General features: G+C 36.7%; 1 protein-coding gene across 27 annotated transcripts in view; it reads right to left on the bottom strand.

Annotated features, from left to right (window-relative positions):
• LOC107978713 overlaps positions 1 to 20,319 on the bottom strand; it is an 81,867-nt gene that overhangs the window by 55,630 nt on the left and 5,918 nt on the right. For 14 of the 27 annotated variants that reach the window (XR_004768221.1, XR_004768219.1, XR_004768226.1 and 11 more), the window contains exons 1-2: positions 14,306 to 17,721; positions 9,783 to 9,907 (exon numbers count right to left, since the gene is read on the bottom strand). Coding sequence is in view for 6 of the 27 variants with exons in the window: in XM_027400221.2 (XP_027256022.1) it covers positions 9,789 to 9,907; positions 17,511 to 17,528 (137 nt within the window). In the remaining 21 variants the exon portion in view is untranslated. Of the gene's footprint in view, positions 1 to 8,297; positions 8,975 to 9,782; positions 9,908 to 14,305; positions 17,727 to 20,319 lie in introns of those variants that run through there. The other 13 variants (XM_027400221.2, XM_035439836.1, XM_027400223.2 and 10 more) reach the window with 9 other exon arrangements.

Here is a 20,319-nt window from a genome sequence, read left to right as displayed (position 1 = left end):
ATGACTTAAGCTCTACTATAACGCTTTAATAATGAAAACAGCTTGTTACTGTCAGAGAAACAGACAGGTGCACCAATGGAATCAAATCTAAGACCAGATCGTCACTGCCCATGTTGCTGATCCATATGTCAAGGGCTGGTGTTTGCAGGGATTCAATAGATTGGGACCAGCCAGACATGCCCCAGTCAATTCCTGAGTGAGGGGTGTGTGGATGAGTGAAGGCTCGCTATAGGAGTTAAAGAAAAGATGGAGATATAAGATCATTTCAGGAGGGCAGTATCAGTTAATACTAAATGCACCTGGTTTATTTATGTATCATCTGAAGCAACCAACCAAAGATGGGGACAAATGCAGAAAGCTTCTATTCTCATGTATAAAGGACAAATAGCAATTCCCTCCCTTAACCCTAAAGACACTCCATAGCTGCACATACTATTCAGCCACCAGGGGCTCAACAGCTGCAGGAATCATCTAAACTTCAGGATAAGTGTAAACCCACCTGAGCCTAGGTCTATTGTTATTTAGATAGGAGTCATTCACCATTGAGGACAGGATGTCCTGCAACCATCAAGCTAATATCTTAATGACAACAGGAGTGACATGAGCTCTCTGAAGTCATGGCGGGATGGAATAGATTTCCAATATATGGGCCCCATACCTGATATTTATTGGGACACCTACGAACACATGATTTTTGACAAAGAAACTAAAATTATGTACAATGGAAAATGGCAAGAGTCTGCATCAATTGGTGTTAGCATTTGGATGCTGATATGTAGAAGAATAAATAGATCCATATCTTTCCACATGCACAAAACTTTTGTCCAAATGGATCAAAGAACTCAACATAAATCCACTCAAACTGAACTTCTTAGAAAAGAAAGTAGGAAGTACCCTTGAATGAATTGGCACAGGAGGCTACTTCCTGAATATAACATTAATAGTACAGACACTGAGATGGATAATTAATAAATTAATAAATTAATAATTAATGGAACCAATCAAAACTGAGAAGCTTCTGTAAGGCAAAGGATATGGTCAATAAAATAAAATAGCAGCCTACAGAATGGGACAAGATCGTCACCAATCTCACATCTGATAGAGGGATGATCCCAAAATATATAAGGAACTCAATAAAGTAGATACTGAAATACCAAATAATCCAATTATATAATGGGTTACAGATCTGCACAAAGAACTCTCAACAGAAGGAATTGTTCAACTTCTTTAGCCATCAGGAAAATGTAATTCAAAATGACTCTCAGATATCATTTTTAACCGATGAGAATGGCTAAGGTCAAAAGCAATATGTTGGATAGGATGTGGAGTAAGGGGAACACTCCTCCATTGCTGGTGGGATGCAAACTTGTACTGTTTTGAAATCAGTAGGGTAGTTTCTCAGAAAAGTGTCAATCAATCTACATCAAGACCAAGGAATACCACTCTTGGGCTTCTACCCAAAAGTTGTACAATCATACCACAGTGACATTTGCTTAACTATGTTTATAGCAACTTAATTTGTAATACCCTGAACCTGGAAACAATCTAGATGCTCCTCAACCAAAGAATGGATTTAAAAAATATGGTACATTCACATAATGGAGTATTCCTCAGTGGTCAAAAACAATGACATCTTGAAATTTGCAGGGAAATGGGTGGAACTAGAAAACACACACACACACACAAAAAAAAAAACAAAAAACAAAAAACAAAAAAAAAAAAACAAAAAAACATCCTGAGTGAGTTAACTCTGACCCAGAATGACAAACATGAGTTCACACATAAGTGGATATTAGATATAAAACAAAGGAAAACCAGGTTAAAACTCACAACCCCAGAGAAGCCAGGGGAAAATTGGAACACTAAGCGAGAAACAAAAGAAGGTCACCAGGAAGGAAACATAGGTTATTGTGAGTAAACTGGGAGAGGGGCTAGGAGAGAGGGTATGAAGGATTATGAGTTGGGGAAGGGATGGTGGGGGAGACAATGAAAGAGATAGAGGGGGCTATTATGAGGTTGGAGGAAATCTACTGCTAGAGAAATCCTCAGAAATCTACAATGATGACCTCAGGTAAGACTCCTAGAAATACTGGAGAGGGTATCTGAATAAGTCTTCTCTTTAATCAGATTAGTGACTCCCCTAATTATCATCACAGAATCTATATCCAGTAACTTATGGAAGCAGATACAGTGACCCACAGGCAAAAACTGGGCCAAGCTCCTAGACTTCAGTTGAAGAGATAAAGGAGGGATCATATGAACATGGGGGGGGGTCAATAGCATGATGGGGAAAACCACAGAGACAGCTGACCCAAGCTAGTAGGAGCTCATGGACTGTAGACTGGCTGTCTGAATGTGAGTGATAGATGTGTTGTTTGTGTGGGGGAGAAGGGGCAGTTCCTAGCAGTGGAACCAGGACCTATCCCAGGTTCATAAAGTAGCTTTTTGGAGACCATTCCCTATGGTGGGAGACATTGATCAGCCTTGATACATAGGGGAGGGACTTGCTCCTGCCTCAACTTGGTATGACAGACAGACAGAAAGCCTTACCCACTGTGAGGAGTGAGTGGATCAGGGTGGGAAATGGGGTGGGTATGTAAAATGAAAAATAATCTATTTCAAGATTTTGGTATAGGGCTGGAGAGATGGCTCTGAAGTTAAGAGCTCTTTCAGAGTACCAAGATTAATTTACAGCACCCATCCTGGCCAGCTCACAACTGCCTGTCACTGCTTGTTCCAGGGGATTCAATTCCTTCCTTTGGACTCCACTGGCATCTGTACTCATATGCACATAACACAAATAACACAAACACACATACTCACACACACAATTTAGAAATAAAATAAATCTTTAAAAAGAAGCATAATAAGATAATCTACCACAGGACTATGTACCAGATGGCTGTAGATTATGTCAAGTAGAAAAATACCAAAAAAATTCAGTATATAATTTTAATAAGCATCCATATCACAACATTTATATATTTGACTTTATTTGTCCTAATGATAACATGCATGAAACCCCCAGCTCACATTCATACCTAATTACTTAATAGTAACATGTTACCATTACTTTGATCAAATAACTCCCAGAAACAGATTATGGCAAGAGGACTCATTTTGCTAAAGTTTTTGGAAACTTCCTTCTGACAGAGTGAAAGGACACACCAAAAGCAGCTCAGACTATCATGAAAACAAACAGAGCAGTGCTTCAATCTGCTGGATGGCACTTTCCTTGGAAGTTTATTCCACTTAGCACCACCACCATTAGCCTAACTGGCAAATTACTTCCTATGTGTATGGAGAATATTGTCTAGATCACATCCAGTTGACAAACAATGTAAGCTCCCATGGGACTTCCTTGTCAACATGACATTGAAATATGTCAGTTTTATGCCATAGTGTTATACCTTCATCCTTACAGGTATATGTCCATGTTATAATTTTTAAAATGCCTTAAGTTGGTCTTCAAAGGGCCTCAAAGTCAAACCTGGACAGATGGCACTGTGATTTAAGGTATTGTCTCTTCACATGGTGGATCACAATTGCTTTTAAATCCAGTTCTAATGTATCCAAACCCCTCTTGTGACTGGGCAAACACCAGTCAAGTACATGTACACACAGACCAAAAAAAAAATGTATCCCCAAACAAACAATGGAAGTCTCCATAGTCTTCTAACAATTTCTAAAGAATTTAAAAGTTCTAAGTCTACATCTTTTCTGAAACTTAACGAAATCTCTTGTATGTGATCTTCTGAGTCATAAATGAGATACACAATTCCAATGTACAATGCCACATAGCAAATTGTCCCGATCTAATCAAAAGGACTGAGGCCATAGAAAGAAAATATAAAACCGAAGGAAGACTGAAAACAAACAGAGAAAACAATCCTTTAGTTCAATGTTTGGCAGCTGGGATGTGATAGAATCATTCGAGTTCCAAAGGACATGGGTAGAGCCAGCCTTCCAGCACTAATGCTATCAACATGTATAACCTTTCTCTAGGCAACTCTATATGCAGCTTTCTCTGTACATATCCTATGATCTTAGAATCCCTGACATCTAGAAATTCCCATTTCACCCTAAATTTCTTTCTCATAGCTTCATATAATAGCTTCTTGGGTCTCCTTGCCACATGTCATGTAGACTCAGTGGCTCTTGGAAACTATTAACCAGAGTTCTGGACATTTATTTATTTATTTATTTATTTATTTATTTATTTAATTATTTTTATTAGTTCAAATTAGGAACAAGCTTGCTTCACATTTCAATCCCTTCTCCCTCTCCCTCTCCTCCCCACAACCCTCCTCTCCAAGCCCCCACTGCCCCCCAACCAAGTCCTGAACTTTCAATTTTCTATATTCCATGCCTGTAGTATCAGTACCATCCATGCCAAAAGATGGAATTACCAGCTCAAAAAGGTAGAATGGTTCACTTAAAACATTGTTTTATTGGCTCTTTTGGGTATTTCTTGCTTACACTAGGCAAACATTTCCATAAGTGGATGTTTTAAACAGTAACTCTCCTCACTGGTATTCCCATTTTAGGTCTATTCTGTGGTCTCAAATGAATTTGAATTTTTATTAGAAGGAATCTTCAGTAGGTGGTGTCTTTGCTGGCAAGAAACTTGAGGAGTGCTGAATTGTTTCTCTATTACCAATATTTTTCACAATTAAGCTGCTTTCTTGGATTACCATTACCTGCAGTGTTGGAATGTACTTCTTTGTATGTTTATCTTGTTGGTTATTGAATAAAATACTGTTTGGCCAAAGAAACGGCAAGTTAGACAGGACGAGGAGTCAAAGAGGATTCTGGGAAATGTAGTAGAGACGTGGTGATCCAGGCAGGAAGTGACGCAGTAAGGAGACTCATATTTAAAGAAGGAGAAAAAGGAAGCATCCCTCTTTTCCCCTCTGCTCCTGCTCCAGCAGCACAATGACATCCACTGGCAAGGAGGGACTCCAATAAGGCGTCCAATAAGATAAGTCTTATAAAATATATAGATTTATGATAATTAAGACTGAGCTAACAGATAAGGAATCCTAGTCATTGGCCGAACAGCTTTGAACCTAATACAAGTTTCTGTGTATTCATTTGTACCTAACTCGGGCGGGCGGCTGGCGTAAAGCTCACAGGTGGTGGTGGGGCTCAGGCGGCTTTTGGCGGAAAGATTTATTGAAACACTGCAGCTTTTGCTTCTCTCCTTTCCCTAGAAAGCATATTCTTTGGAACTACTTGTACTTTGTTGTTGTTGTTTTTTCACTATAGATCTGCATAAAGCACTTAGCCATACCCCTGCAATTCAGTTGTAGAGAGGGAGGAGTGATGAGCAAAGGACTCAAGACCATGCTGAGGAAACCGACAGACACAGCTGACCTGAGCAAGTGGGAGCTCACACACCCCAGTCTGACAGTTTGAGGAACCAGCATAGGACTGAACCAAGCTCCTGAATGTGGGTTTCAGTTGGGAGGCCTGCTCAGTATATGGGGCCTCTGGCAGTGGAACCAGTATTTATCCCTAGTGCACAAATGGACTTTGGGAGCCCTTCTCTGTGGAGGGATGCTCTATCAGCCCAGATACACACTGAGGGCCTAGGCCCTTCCCCAAATGATGTGTCAGACTTAGATAATTTAGATAACTTAGATAATTAGAAATGTCACACTCCCTGGGGAATGGATAGAGGGGAGATGGTGGGTTTCTGGGGGGCATGAGTGGATGAGAAAGGGAACTGGGATTGGTATGTAAAATAAGATTGTTTTTAATTTAAATAAAAATTTATTTAAAAAGCATTTAGCAATATTGATGACACAGCCCAAATGTTATGTTTTATTGAGACTCACTCTATAAAACAAATTATTTCAAAATAAAATCATTTCATTATAAGGAACACACACTCACACACACACATACTAAAAAAAGGTAGATTTAGAAAGACAGTTTCGAAAGACACTTCCCCAGTGCTACAGTCTATGTATTTCGGTTACCTTCTAAACAGTTAGAAGGGTTATTCTCTATCCACCGAGCTTTGTATAGATTTTTACACTTTTGCTACCAATAACACTATGTGGAGATATTAACCATAATAAAAGAAAGACTATCACCAGTTTGAAACAAGGAAAACACTTAGGTTTTTATTCTGTTTTGTGACTCATTCCATCTTTTGCCTGAATTCTATCTTTCTACATCACCTAATATTAGCCTTTCTTTGTCCCTTTCTGTCATATAATACCCATCCTTAATAACTGTTTACATTTAAACATGCATATATTGTATTCTAGAATATGCATATGAATGAGAATATATATTTTGTTTTTCTAAGTTTGGGTGACCTCACTTAATATGACCTTGTGCTGTATAACTTGACATAAACTAATGTCATCAGACAGAAAGGAGTCTTACTTAAGAAACTGCCTCTATAAAATTGGGTTCTGAGAAAATATGTAGGACAATTAGTAATTGTTGGGGGAGGGTCCAGTCCCTTGTGGGTGGTCCTATCCTTGGGCTAGTGCTCCTGGGGTCTATAAGGAAGCAGGCTGAGCAAACCATGGGAAGCAAGCCAGTAAGCAACACCCCTCTAAGGCTTCAACTATTGCCTCCCAGTCCCTCCTGTATTTGAGTCCTTCAGTGATGGACTACAAATATGGACGTGTAAGCCAAGCAAACCCTTTCCTCCCCAACTTGTTTTTGGTCATGGTATTTCATCACAGGAATAGAATCCCTCTCTAGGATGGTTGTGGAGTGTATTTCTCTTGAATTAAGCCTCATTCAAGTTCTCAATACAGAGGGAAATCCATTTATTTTCCCAAAATACATCCCTAATGTTCCTGTTTCTATATGAAATAGCATGTGCCAGGCACTTACTCCCTGTAGATCTCTTTGCATGTGGCCTTCCAGCACACAAAGCACTACCCATTTAGCTCAGATTGTAGAACTGCAGGTTTCTTCTAGACCAAATTTTAAAATTCTTCCATGTTGTTCACAGGAACCAGTTCTTAATGGCCAAGAACAAGACAGTCAATTTTATCATAGTTAATATACTCAAACTTGTTATCAGTTTCATGGTTTCCTGTTTTTCAGATAAATGGGCTATTGTCACTTGTGGTTTGGAAGGCATAGTAGAAAGAGCTGATCACATCACATCTGTAGTGTAATCAGGTACTAGAGAGTGATGAATGTTGGTACTGAGTTGATTTTACATGAAATCTAGGATGTTAAATATTATGGTCTGTTTTTAGGGTGGTATAAGGTCACTGAGGAGAAAAAACTCCGTAAGAAAGAATAAATGATTCCTTGACAGCATGGACTTTATTCAGGATAATACCTGACTGGCCCTGGTGCTTACAGTTGATACCACCCTCTGGAGGTGTTTGTCTGAATACAGCCTGTTACAGAGCAGAAAATGAGGAGGAAAGGGGGGCCTTAATACCATCTCTGATTTAGCTAAATTTGGCTGTTGCTAGGGGTAGTTAGGGAAATAAGCTGTGTAATGGGTTATAAAATGTCAGGTAACCAATCAACATCTTTCAAGGCTAAATATTTCTAGCAGTCAATAGGTCCTAGAAAACAAGAATCTGGAAGAAAAAATCTGTTTGTTTAACTAAAATGGAAGAGTTTTGAAAAATACTGTGACCATGGGTAATAAGAATGTCTTTTAAGCTCAGTTAATCCAATCTACAAAATCCTTCTATCAAAATATTTTTCTTCAATGTTACTGTAATCCTCTCAAGGTGACTATTGACATAAATCACCACAGCAGGGCTGAGAAAAAGATCACTAAATCTTTATATGTGTATTTATGCATATATTTTATGAAATAATTAGAAAGTTAAATAAACAATTCGACCTACAATGTTGTCAAAAATTTTAGCATCAATCATGATCAATATAAAAGATTCTAACTGAAAATTTCAAAACACCCCTGAGTAATTTTATAGAAATATCACCTCATGATGAATAGGAAATGTCAATACTGTTGTCTTATCCATTTGTCCTTTAATTAATATTCCAATTCCAGCAAGCTTCAATTAAAGCACTCACATAATTATTTTAAATGTTGACAAGCTTATTCCAATGTAACTTTAAAAATATTTTCTCTACAATCAGTAGAAAATAATTTCATAGAGGAAACAAACCTAGATAAAACTCCACAAGCAATCAAGGATTTTTGACAGCAGGAGAAATAGTCTTCTGTTGGGAAGAAGACATCATCTATTATTATGATATGGTTATACAGAAAACACAAATGTACAAGTAACATTGTACAGACTGATCAAATTGTTTTGATGCATTTGGAATAAGTGTGTGTGTGTGTGTGTGTGTGTGTGTGTGTGTGTGTGTGTATAAAAAAAATTACAAAAGAAAATGCCATAAATTGAAAAGGACAAGGCAGGGATGGTGGTACTTGGATGGTTTGAAGGAAGAAATTAAGAGGGAATGGTTTAATATTATAATCTCATTAATGATATATAATCTTTACTATATTCTAAAAGTAGGATGAAATAAAAAAAAATCTTTGGAATACTGGAATACTCAGAGTGGGAAAAAAAGAAAAGTGAAACCCTCTTTCTTCACAGCATAAATATGGATGAAACCAAAATGGATTATGATTCTAAATGTGAAAACAAAATTAAAATTGGAGTCGTTATAAGTTTTAATTGTCAGCTATATTTACCTTGAAAGAGAGTGATTGAGGACATTGGATTGGACTGTAGGTATGTACATGGGGAGCTGTCTTAATTAAGTTTATTTATATGATGACATTATCCAGCTCCCTATGGGCAGTACCACTAACTAAGGTAATAAACTGTAAGAAAGTAAAAAAAGTAAAAAATAAAAACAGAATTGGAAACCAGCTAGAAAACAAGTTAGTCCATGCACATGCATCAATTTTTCTCTGTTCTTGAGTGTGGATATGGCTAGCTGCTGAAATAAATCCCCTTCTCCATGGATTTCTTTCATGGAAGACGTTGCAATACTGCAGAAGAAATGAAAGTAGGGCAGCATTTATGTAAGGAAAAGAGATTAATCCATGTGAGCTTGAGTTGCACAGGTTCCTTAAGAATAGGCTTTGGAGTTAGATCCTATAATGTCTATGTTCATGAATGACTTAGGCAATGAAGAAAAAAAATATATATGAAAAGAAAACCCAAGTCACACCCTGAGAGCCTTCTCAATGAGAAGGTCTGATAATGAGCTTAATTTCAGAATTTAGAAAGACTGTCAACACTTCAACATATGATATAATGTGGTTATAAGAAAAGGGTAGGCCAGGTGTTGGTTGCTCATGCCCTTAATCCCAGCACTTGGGAGGCAGAGGCAGGAGGATCTCTGTGAATTTGAAACCAAACTGATCTATAAGAGCTAATTCCAGGACAGGCTCCAAAGCCACAGAAAAACTCTGCCTCAGAAGAAAAAAACAAAAAGAAAAAGAAAAGAAAGAAATAGAAGGGTAGATGTGCACCAAAAATTTATCAAAAGAAATCATGACAAACACAATTAAAAAGATCAAACACCAGTCACCAGTCAGTGGCATCATGAGTCTGGAGGACAGCTCTCTCTCTCTCTCCCTCCCTCTCTCCTCTCCCTCCCTCTCTCCTCTCCCTCCCTCTCTCCTCTCCCTCCCTCCCTCTCTCTCCTCTCTCTCTCTCTCTCTCTCTCTCTCTCTCTCTCTCCTCTCTCTCATTCCCCCCCCCATATACTGGCTCTCCATAATGGCCCACTTGGCTCACTATAATGGTGCCCAACTGCCCGGCAACACAAGCACATGTGGACTAGATGCTGACCTCTACCTGCCCTGTGAAAGAGTCCTATGGTGGAGCTGTAGCTGATTTGTTGAATACACTTGGCTGTCACTTCTATGGGAAATGCCACATGCAGCCTTTAGGTCTTCTTTGGAAACACTGAAAATCTAAAAGAAAATATGAAACATGAAGTGAAGAATGGGAAAAAAATTAAAGACCAACATAACAAAGCAAGCCATAACAAAAAAAAAAACAAAATGCAGAGGATGCACATATGACTATTTATCCAGAAGACTGTAAAGGTAACTCTTTCTGCCAGGCACATGAGTTACACCACCACATTAGAGCCCCCAAATAACTCACAGAAATTAATATTAATTACAATGCTGTTGGCCAATGACTATAATTTCTTATTTGCTAGCTCAGTCTTAATTATCAACCATAACTACTAATCTGTATATTTTTGTAAGGACTTATTGTACCGAGTACACCGGTCTTATGCATCCTCTCTTCCTGGGATCACATAGTGACTCCTCTCTTTCTTACATATCCCAGAATCCTCCTTCTCTCCTAGTCCTGCCTATCTTGCTTCCCTATTGGCCAACAGTGCTTTATTTATCAACCAATAAGACAAATCTATACACAGAAGGACTTCCCCCATCAAGACTGTGCTAAAAAAACCTGCCTAATCTTATGGGATTTCTCTTTAGTATCCCTCTATTTTACCATTACAAACATACATGAATATGCAATTTTCTTGTACAAGGAATTAGACATATATTCCCAGTTAATACAGTTAAATTTATCAATTAGTGGGCAAAGCAAGAACTTGGATAAATTAAGAGGAATTGGTCGTTTTGAGTAGCTAAAGGATTTGGAAGCCGAATACTAAAGAGATGCAGCCAAAGTTCCAAGAGAACATAAAAGAAACATAAAAAAAAGAAACAGAAAACAGAATCACAAGAATTACCAGGCCCCCTGAACAGCCTTCATCCAGTAGTTGATAGAAGCAGAAGCAGGCACCCATAGCTGAACACTGAGCCATACTCCTGGAATCCAATTTTAGAGAGGGAGGAGGGTTCTGTAGGAGAAACCTACAGAACCAGCTGACCTGACCTTGTAAAAGCACAGGGACCCCAGTCTAAAGCTGGGGAACCAGCATTGGACTGAACCAAACCCTCTGAATGTGGGTACCAGTTAGGAGGCCTGGGCAGGCTATGAGACCTCTAATAGTGGAACCAGTATGTATTTATCCCTATTGCACAAATGGACTTTGGGAGTGCATTCCCTATGGAGGGATACTAATTCAGCCCAGATACACGGAGGAGGGCCTAGGCCCTTCCCCAAATGATGTGACAGACTTTGATGATCCCCCATGTAAGGCTTCGCCATCCTTAGGGAGCGGCTGGGGTGGGTTGGGGGTTGGTAAGGGACATGGGAGGAAGAGAGGGAGAGGGAATGTAGGGGATTGATATGTAAACTGATTGCCTCTAAGTAAAAAAAAGGAAATAAAAGAAACTAACAGGAAAGCCTCTTCACCAAATTATGGAGCAGTAGAGTATGTAGGCGTCTTAGTCTTCACCCTTTTCCCCCTATTGTCCCCTCATGACTGACCAGAGAGCTGAAGCACACAGTGCATTAGAAGAAATACCATGCACTCTTTGGAAAGAGTATAGGTGCCAAATGTAACATCTGTGTGTTTTATGTGAGGCACATTTTCTAATTGTGTTTAGAATTCCTGGTCTATGGTTTGAAAGGTTGAACGCTTACATAGTTCAATTGTAAGCCATAACCCCACATCCTTTAAGACTGTAGTTAGTTAAGCTATGATCTGTCCTTCTCTGTGTAAATTGCATTCTGAGCGCATTATGGAATGTCCACAGCTTAGAACAAAACCTGTATCCACTTGCTAATCCAAGGCAGAGACTCACAACAGTAACTTGAATACACTCACTTAAGCTCAAACCTTAGTAGTAATCAGCTACCATCAACTACAATGCAGAGTTGTGTGAACTTCAAATTCAGAAGTGTTTTAATTTTTTATTGTATTTTCTGCAAGAGCCCATCTTCACTAATAAATGCCAGATATTGCTCTGATTGTGAGGCTGACAGTACTCAAAACATTGTTAATGTCTGTATTTCTTAGCATTCCACCTACTAGTTTTGACATTCTGTACTGTGAGTAGACAACTCCGAGAGACAGCATTAAAAACATAGTTTTTAGGACTAACATTGACAATGCAGAGAATAACTAAATGTAAAACATATGTTCAAAATGGAAATCTCCAGAATAAAAACCATCAGGATATTCGCATGTTCAAAGATACACTGAAGCCTGGGGGGGAAGTGGAAATATTTGTTGGACAAAGTCAAGTTACTGAAAAATAAGGGTAACACAGTAATGTTTTAGAATACAATTTTAGCTTTTAGATTTGCATGTAATACTTTTATTACTACAGTGGTGAGGATGACAGTGGAGAAAAACCAATTTCTCTCAAATGTGAAAACAAAGGAGAGTTTTGAGGCTTACAACAAATATGTAAATCCAAATACACATTTCTAGTTGTTTCTTCAGCTCTGAAAGAGTTGGGTTTCCCCATCTGAACTCTTATTTTTATGGACATTGGTAAGAGAATATCAATGAGAAAGAGATGACTTAGCACTGCTATCAATTATTCTCATGATTTATAATGTCTAGGGAAGTCTTAATATTTTTGTTTAGTTATAGTAAAAGCTGACATCTTTAACAACATAATGATTTCCCTGAGAGAGTATGAGGGAAGTCAATGTTATAAATCATAATCATCATGGTGAAAATATAGACATCTAGAATAATAAAGTAAGGCTATGGGGAAAATCATGGGGATGATGAGTACTATTTTGTTAAACTGAGGATAATTTTCTACCAAGGCAAAAATCACTATTCACACATGACTGCAAAAAGAATATAATGACTCTCTAAGAATATATATACATATATATTCTAGAAAGTCTAAGAATATATATATATATAATATGTATATATATAATCTAGAAATAATTAAAAAGAATATATACACACAGGTTCATGCTGTCACAAATGTGCCAGTGGCTTTTGTAATATAATGGAGTCTCTGTTGAGTTATCTGGATTTCAGTAAATGGTTGCATACATAAGAATGGGGTGGGGGGTTTGGCGGGAGGGAAGGGAGAGGGAGAGGGAGAGGGAGAGGGAGAGGGAGAGGGAGAGGGAGAAGAGATTGACATGTGAAGCAACCTTGTTCCTAATTTGAAGTAATAAAAAATAAACAAATAAAGAGTGAAGTAACAAAAGAAATCATAAGATATGTACCTACTATATATCTCCTAGCTTCTGTTTTAGTCATAGACACTAAAGCTATAATGAAACTTAGAACTTCATCACCCATTATGTATTTATCACAGCATATAAATAGTTTTCCATAAAGAAAAAAACAAACAATAATATTCTGTGTTGAAATATGAAGGGTATATTTGAATAAACAGGGAAAAGAATTTCGGGACTGAACAGAGAGCTCAGCTGGGTGAGTAATTGTTGTGTAACTTAAGGACCCGAGTGCAGATTCTGGGCAGGCTCAGAAAAACATTACTGTAATGTATGTCTGCAAAGTCAACACCATGTGGCTGTTATACAGAGGCATAATTCAGCAGCTTGCTGGTCAGCCAGTCTCGTCAAAACAGTGAGCTTTTTTTCCATGTTCTCTGAGAGACCCTGTGGCAGAAAATAAGGTAGAAAGCAATCAAGAAAATTACTCCACAGAAACCTCTGACCATGGTGTATGTATACATGAGCAATTGAGAAAAAACATGTGTGTACACACACACACACAGGCATAAACATACATTTTTAAAAGTTTTAAAAATTATAAGAACTTCAAAAATAGAATAAAGTATTTCTTTGCCCTGTGATTTCAAAGAGATTCGGGACACAAATCATCCTATTTGCATGTAGATATGGTGCCTTTAAAATTCCATCATACTGCTCTTTTTAGTCCTTAGATCCAAAAGTCTACCAGCAAATACAGGGTTAAAAGCAAATATCAGAGTCTTATGGGCACTATGGTTTTAGGCATTTTAACATCCCAGACCAAGGGATTGTAGTAGGATAAGTGAGTGGACAGTAATAGAAATAAGGACAATTCTTTAAAAAACTCCAAAGGAACCAGAATGAGCTCTAGAGTGGAAGTAGTTTAAAAACTCAATAGCCACATAACCAGACAGTTTGGGTCTTTAAAATGCCATTTGAAATGACCTGGTTTTCTTCAAGATTTGCATATTCTGGGGATTTTTTTTTCTAGATGCTATGCTACTTTGTGGACTTGGAGGTGGGAAGGGGTTCTTCTATGTTAAGTGGCTTCTTTCTTGTGCTAATTTCAAGTCCTGTTACTCTCATTTTGGCTCACTCATTTATGCTAAGAGCTCTATCTCTAGAAATCTTTGCAAGAGCTAAAAGATGGTGGATTAGTTAGGGTTTTTATTGCTATGAAGAGACACCAAGACCATGATAATTCTTACAAAGGAAACATTTAATTGGGGTGGCTCACTTACAGTTTTAAAGGTTCAGTCCATTGTCATCATGATGTGGAACATGGTAGCATACAGGGAGATGTGGAAAGTCTTGTGTCTTGCAGGAAACAGGAAGTTAACTCAGACACTGTGTGACATCCTGAGCATAGGAAGCCTCAAAGACCATCCCCACAATGATATGCTTCCTCCAAAAATCCATACCTATTCCAACAAAGCCTTACCTCCTAAAAGTGCCACTCCCTATGAGATTATGGGGGACACTTACATTCAAACTACCACAGATAGTAATATGTCTCCTCTAAGAATCTCTATGCTGCTGGTTTATGCAGTCCCTATTAACGCTCTCTCTATTCTATACAGTGGCATGAGAGGAGAACACACATCTTTTGAATTACAAATTGCTGGAATCTCTGAATCATAAAGAGTTTCACCTGTATCCCTGACTAAAAGTCCTCAGGAAGTAACTCTTTAGAAGAAATTCTTTGCTTCTTGACTATCCACACGCCCAAAGAACATCCTAACGCTTACAATGATTTTTAAAATTCAAAATTTAAATAAAGGTACAATGATTATCTTGAACAATACTCGCACAAAATGGAAAGGTGTCATTATTCTATGACAGGGTTCTAAGTGAAGGGCCTGGATAATAGTAATAATAATAATAATAATAATAATAATAATAATAATAATAATAATATAGAAAAGTTTGGCATCAGTAGATTTTTCATAAACTATGTCTCAGGCAAGCAAGCTTATTAAAACACATCATGTTATATACTATTTCTACAGGAGAAATGGAACTTTGTTAGTGAAGAGCTGCATACAATGGGACAGAGTCAGCAGGAAGATATCAGCAACACAGGGCATCTCAAGAACATTACAAACCAAACATATTACATATAAGGTTAATTGGAACTGATAAATCCAATCTGTTTAGGGGATAAAAACCAAGTTCCCAGGAACCAAAACCTTAGCCTTTTTAGTGTACTGGTCATAAGTCCCACTGCACATTGCCAAGTCTATCTCTGGACAAGGACATAGAATTAGGTTTCTTTTGTCCTTTCATGGAATGGATCTCAATAGAAGACAAACAAGTCAATGACCAAGATTGCCCTCAGAGAGCCATCTTACATAGTTTACTATTGGAGAAGAGATGACACACGAGCAGTGCAAAAATAATGTTGGTTATATCCTGAGAATTTGATAAAATGGTTTTAAGAAACCAGTTGCAGCTGGGCAGTGGTGGTGCATGCCTTTAATCCCAGCACTCGGGAGTCAGAGGCAGGTGGATCTCTGTGAGTTCCAGACTAGCATGGTCTAAGAGAGCTAGTTCCAGGACAGCCTCCAAAGCCACAGAGAAACCCTGTCTTGAAAAAAAAAAAAAAAAAAAAAAAGGAAAAGAAGAAACCAGTTGCAGTGTATATTAAAATGAAAATAGGATGAGGTTTTAGTAATTGGATAAACATTATACCAACAATATAAGAATAATGAAGAAAATTAAAACAATGTGACAATTTGTTTGCGCGGAAAGTTTCCCAATGTATTTGAGAAGTTCAGAACTACTTTTTTGTTTTCTTGACAAGATGACATAACTGGGCTTGTATTTAATATTATTGTGAGGCTGTGGAGACTCAAAAGGTAAAAGTTTCATTCTGGGAAGTATTTCCTGCATTCTTTTAGAGCAGGTGAGATTGGCCTTCATCCACCTGAGCAGGTGTCAGTAGCTTCAGAAGATATTAATATACCTGAAAAAGTTCACATTCAAGCATTGCTTTAGCTTTGTAAGTAGTATTTAATGTTTGTAAGTGGCATTTTCTGTTATAGAGTTGTTCTGTTTCTGTTTCTGTTCTGCCTAGTTCCACCTAGTCCTGCTCCCTTCAGTCCCAAATAAACACACAAAAACTTACATAATTTGTAAACTGTTTGGCTGATGGCTCAGTATTCTTACTGGCTAGCTCTCTCCTAATTATTAACCCATTGGTATTAAAATATTCATCTCCATGTAGTCTTGGCTTACCGGAGAGTACCCAAACCTGTTACTCCTTTGGTGGTTACATGGCATCTCCGTGGTAGCTCACTCTCTTCATCCTATACCCAGCATTCTCTTTGTCTTGTAGTGCTGCCTATAATGCTTGCCTGGCTACTGGCCAATCAGTCTTTCATTCATCAACCAGTATGAAAAACATATATACAGGACATTCCCCATCATAGAGTAGCTGAAGAATTACAGGTATGTATCCCCAATTTAGGTAAGGACTCTCAGGGACATGCCTTGTCATAAGACCATATATAGGATAATTTCTAAGGCCAAGACTGATAACATTAACTCTTTTGGCTTTGGGGCATTTCCATGAACATTGCCTATTATACTAGTTCATTTAGTAAGGTATCCTAGGATATCAATGATATCAAAGACCTGGTGTAAAATATTAGAAATAAAACATTTTATAATGCATATCAGCAGTTGTCTGTAATATATTAAGTGTCATCAGCAACTTCTTGAGTGGACCTTTATGAAGGAAGCTTAGGCAGTCATTATTAATCCAATGGTTTGTCGTCTGTTTAGCAACAAGGGCATTTGGCCTACTCTACTTTCTATTCTTTGCAAAGGGAAAGGAAATACCGTATTTCCTTCCCAGGGCAATTCATCTCCACTTTCTTGGTTTCTCTGAACGGTGGTAAGCAATGACACTTTAAAATCCTGGTTTTCAGTTAAAGGTTTCAGGTTGTTGGCATGGTGTTCTAAATTGTATTAGTTCTCATGCCTAAAATCAACACTCATTGGACTTTTGGACTGTCCCTCTTTAACTCCGTGTTCATTCCTTTGTCTTTCAAAGCTTGGGTCTGGAACCCTGGCTGGAACAGTGAGGGGATGAAGAAAAGAACAGACACCCAGAGAGAAAATAGAGTCAGATGGGTTGTGTGAATGATGTTGGAATGGTATGAACTACTGCAACAGCCAGAACCTCAGCATCTTCATTAGATGCAGCTCAGGTGGCAAGAGTTAGCTAATCTTGCTAAGAGTTATCTGTGAGGTGTGGTAGTCTGTAAACATCTGGGAGGAGGGAGCTGTGGCTGTGGTTTGGCACACACTGACAATATTCACAGTCAGATATGAAGTAGGCTTGATAATTCTGAGCCAGACACACATGTGTGGGCCTTGCCAAATCCTTATTGGTCTGAGACATTGGTCATTGACATGGTTACTCCTACGTCAACAACTCACATTTATGCAGTACTTCATCCAATCATTCCATGTTCACTTGGCTTCTTTAGCTGACCAAGCTCAACACCTAAAATCAAACTTAAAATTAACTTGTATGTAAGCCCACATTGCTTTATTTGTCCTGAAAACACATGATTCTAGTTAAATATATATATTTATATTATATTATATTAAATATATTATATTATATTACATTATTATATATTATATTATTATATATTTTATTATATAATTTAATATATTATATAATATATTTTATTATATTATTATATATAAAACATTATTATTATATTATTATATATTATATTATATAATAATATATATTATATTAATATATTATTAAAATATATTATTATACATAAAATATATTATAATATATTTAATATATTATATAATTTAATATAATATATTATTATATATTATATTACATATATATTTAACTAGAATCATGTATATATGTATGATATATATATATTATATATTGTATAATATATATATATATATATATATATATATAATCTTTAAGGTTCATCTCTAATAATTTCTTTCCAAATTATTCAGACCTCTTTTACATTTATACTTTTTGGTATTGTCCTCACTTCATTCTCTTTCAATGAGCATTTAGTTTAGAAAACTACAAACTAAGCATCTGTGTTCTTCTAAAATCATTTCTATTTTCTCTTTAAGTTTCTTTATCAAAAGCATGTTTCAAATTTATAATTTTGGGAACTTCTATATTTAACTGTTGGCTTCCTTATGAATCATTCTTTTAAACAGAATAACTCTATTCCGAATAAAGCACAAGTGTCTCTGTCTAAACACATGAAGAATATAATAGTCCTCAAAACATTTCAATATTTTTTCCAACCAGCAAATGCAAGCTAGATGGATTGTCAGAAATCCAAGGCACTTCAAAACAGTTTTTGTCAAAAAGTACCTATTCTTTATTTTTATCTATAAGGCAATCAAAACCAGGTTAAGATTTTTTAACTTTATGTTTCTTCCACTCTTTAGAGTTACCTGCTGCCTGTGTATAAAGCACTGCTAAATCATAGATATTAAGTTGCAACCCATTCTCTGGGCTCTAGAAACATCAGAGCCTATCAGGAACCCCTCCCAAAATAGGTGGTTCTCTGTGATTGTTATATTGTATACTGGAACAGGTCCTGTCATATCCTTGGAATCAGTCAATTCTCTTATACAGTTAAGACTCTGGACAAACTCACAGAAGCAGAATGAAGAAAATAATCAAGGTGTCCACAATTTGGCCTTTTTGAGACAGTTTCCAAAGTGTTAAAAGTCTGATGCACAGATAGCCAAAAATAAACTCAATTATTTTAATAAAGTACAAACATTTGTTTTTAAGTCAAGTTTTTTGAGTAAATACTTTCATAAGAAAACATTTGGGAGAAAGCCATGTTATATCCTTGTGCATCAGTAATTGACACTGGGAAATTCCTGAGATAGATATATATTTTGAAATATTTTATAATGAAAATTATTATCAGTGACCACTCACAAACATCATTTAGAACAATAGTGTATCTCATAAGTGTTGGCTTTTTTTAACAAGAACTATAAACTGATCATTAATATATTTGCATGAGATGTAATTTTTTAAAACCATAACAACTCCAAAGCCACAGAGAAACCTTGCCTCTAAAAACCAAAACCAAAAAAAAAAATTACAAAATAACAAAATTAATGGGAAACAAGGTATTACATTATAGTCTTTTTAAGGTAGCTTTATTTGCATGTATATTTTGCATACATATTTTGAGAATTTCTAATTTTGTTGAGCATATACTAACAGTGAATAAGATATAAAACCTTGGTTATGATTGTTATGGTTAATTTTTTACAAGGTTTATAAATTTATTTTTACAGTTCATACAAATAGTGAAATGCATTTACGAATATAGTCGTTAAAACCATATGTAAATGCTATAGAAAAATGATCAAAACTTCTAATAGCATCTGATTATGCTGCATGTCATAGGCTTGTATAGCATAATATTACATATATCACTTGGACACTTTTTGTTACAAACTTGTTGAGTGTTGTTTACTGAATAGAGTTAAAATTGAAGATTGACTTTTCTGAATGATTCCAGACTTATCTTGATAACTGTGATGGTTTAATTTGATGTTAGTTTCACTGAATTAAGAATCAACTATGATGCATGCATCTGTGTATCCCTGGTAGAGAGTTTCTTAAGTAGGTTAATTAAGGTAGGAATATTCACCAAAATATGGGTGACAACTTTATTCTGCTTTCACCCTATAGATAAGGAAGTCTGAGGAAATGACTTTTGATTTTTGGATTGATTGTCGTAACGTTAAGCTAGCAAGTTCATCTGCTCTGCTGCTGGATTGTTTACTGGTATCAGAGTCAAGCTCATCTGATTTCCCATCTGGACTAAAAATCGGTGACTCTCCAGGAAATCATCTATTCTTTCATCAGCAGGCAGGGGCTACTGAAGGGTCTAGTGGCATACATTGATCAGCTTTTAGGTTTTCTGCCTATCCAGTAAGAAGATAACTATTGTTGAACTACCTAAACAGTATCTTTAGCTCATGTAATAAATCCCCATGTAATATGTATTAATTCTATTGGTCTGTTCCTCTAGGGAACCTTTTCCAATAGGTTAACTATAAAAAAATATATTAGATGGAGTAAACTGTGACTTTCATCTTTAAACCAACTATAAAATCATCCCCCTGTAACCTTATGTATATGCTTTATAGGGACAAAAATCCAGAAATCTTGAAAAATTATTTCTATATATAGATCTACTCTAAAATTATG

This window comes from Cricetulus griseus, chromosome 2 (assembly GCF_003668045.3).
Source record: "Cricetulus griseus strain 17A/GY chromosome 2, alternate assembly CriGri-PICRH-1.0, whole genome shotgun sequence".
Classification (NCBI taxonomy): Eukaryota; Metazoa; Chordata; class Mammalia; order Rodentia; family Cricetidae; genus Cricetulus; species Cricetulus griseus.
This window is presented reverse-complemented; position numbering and strand designations above follow the sequence as displayed.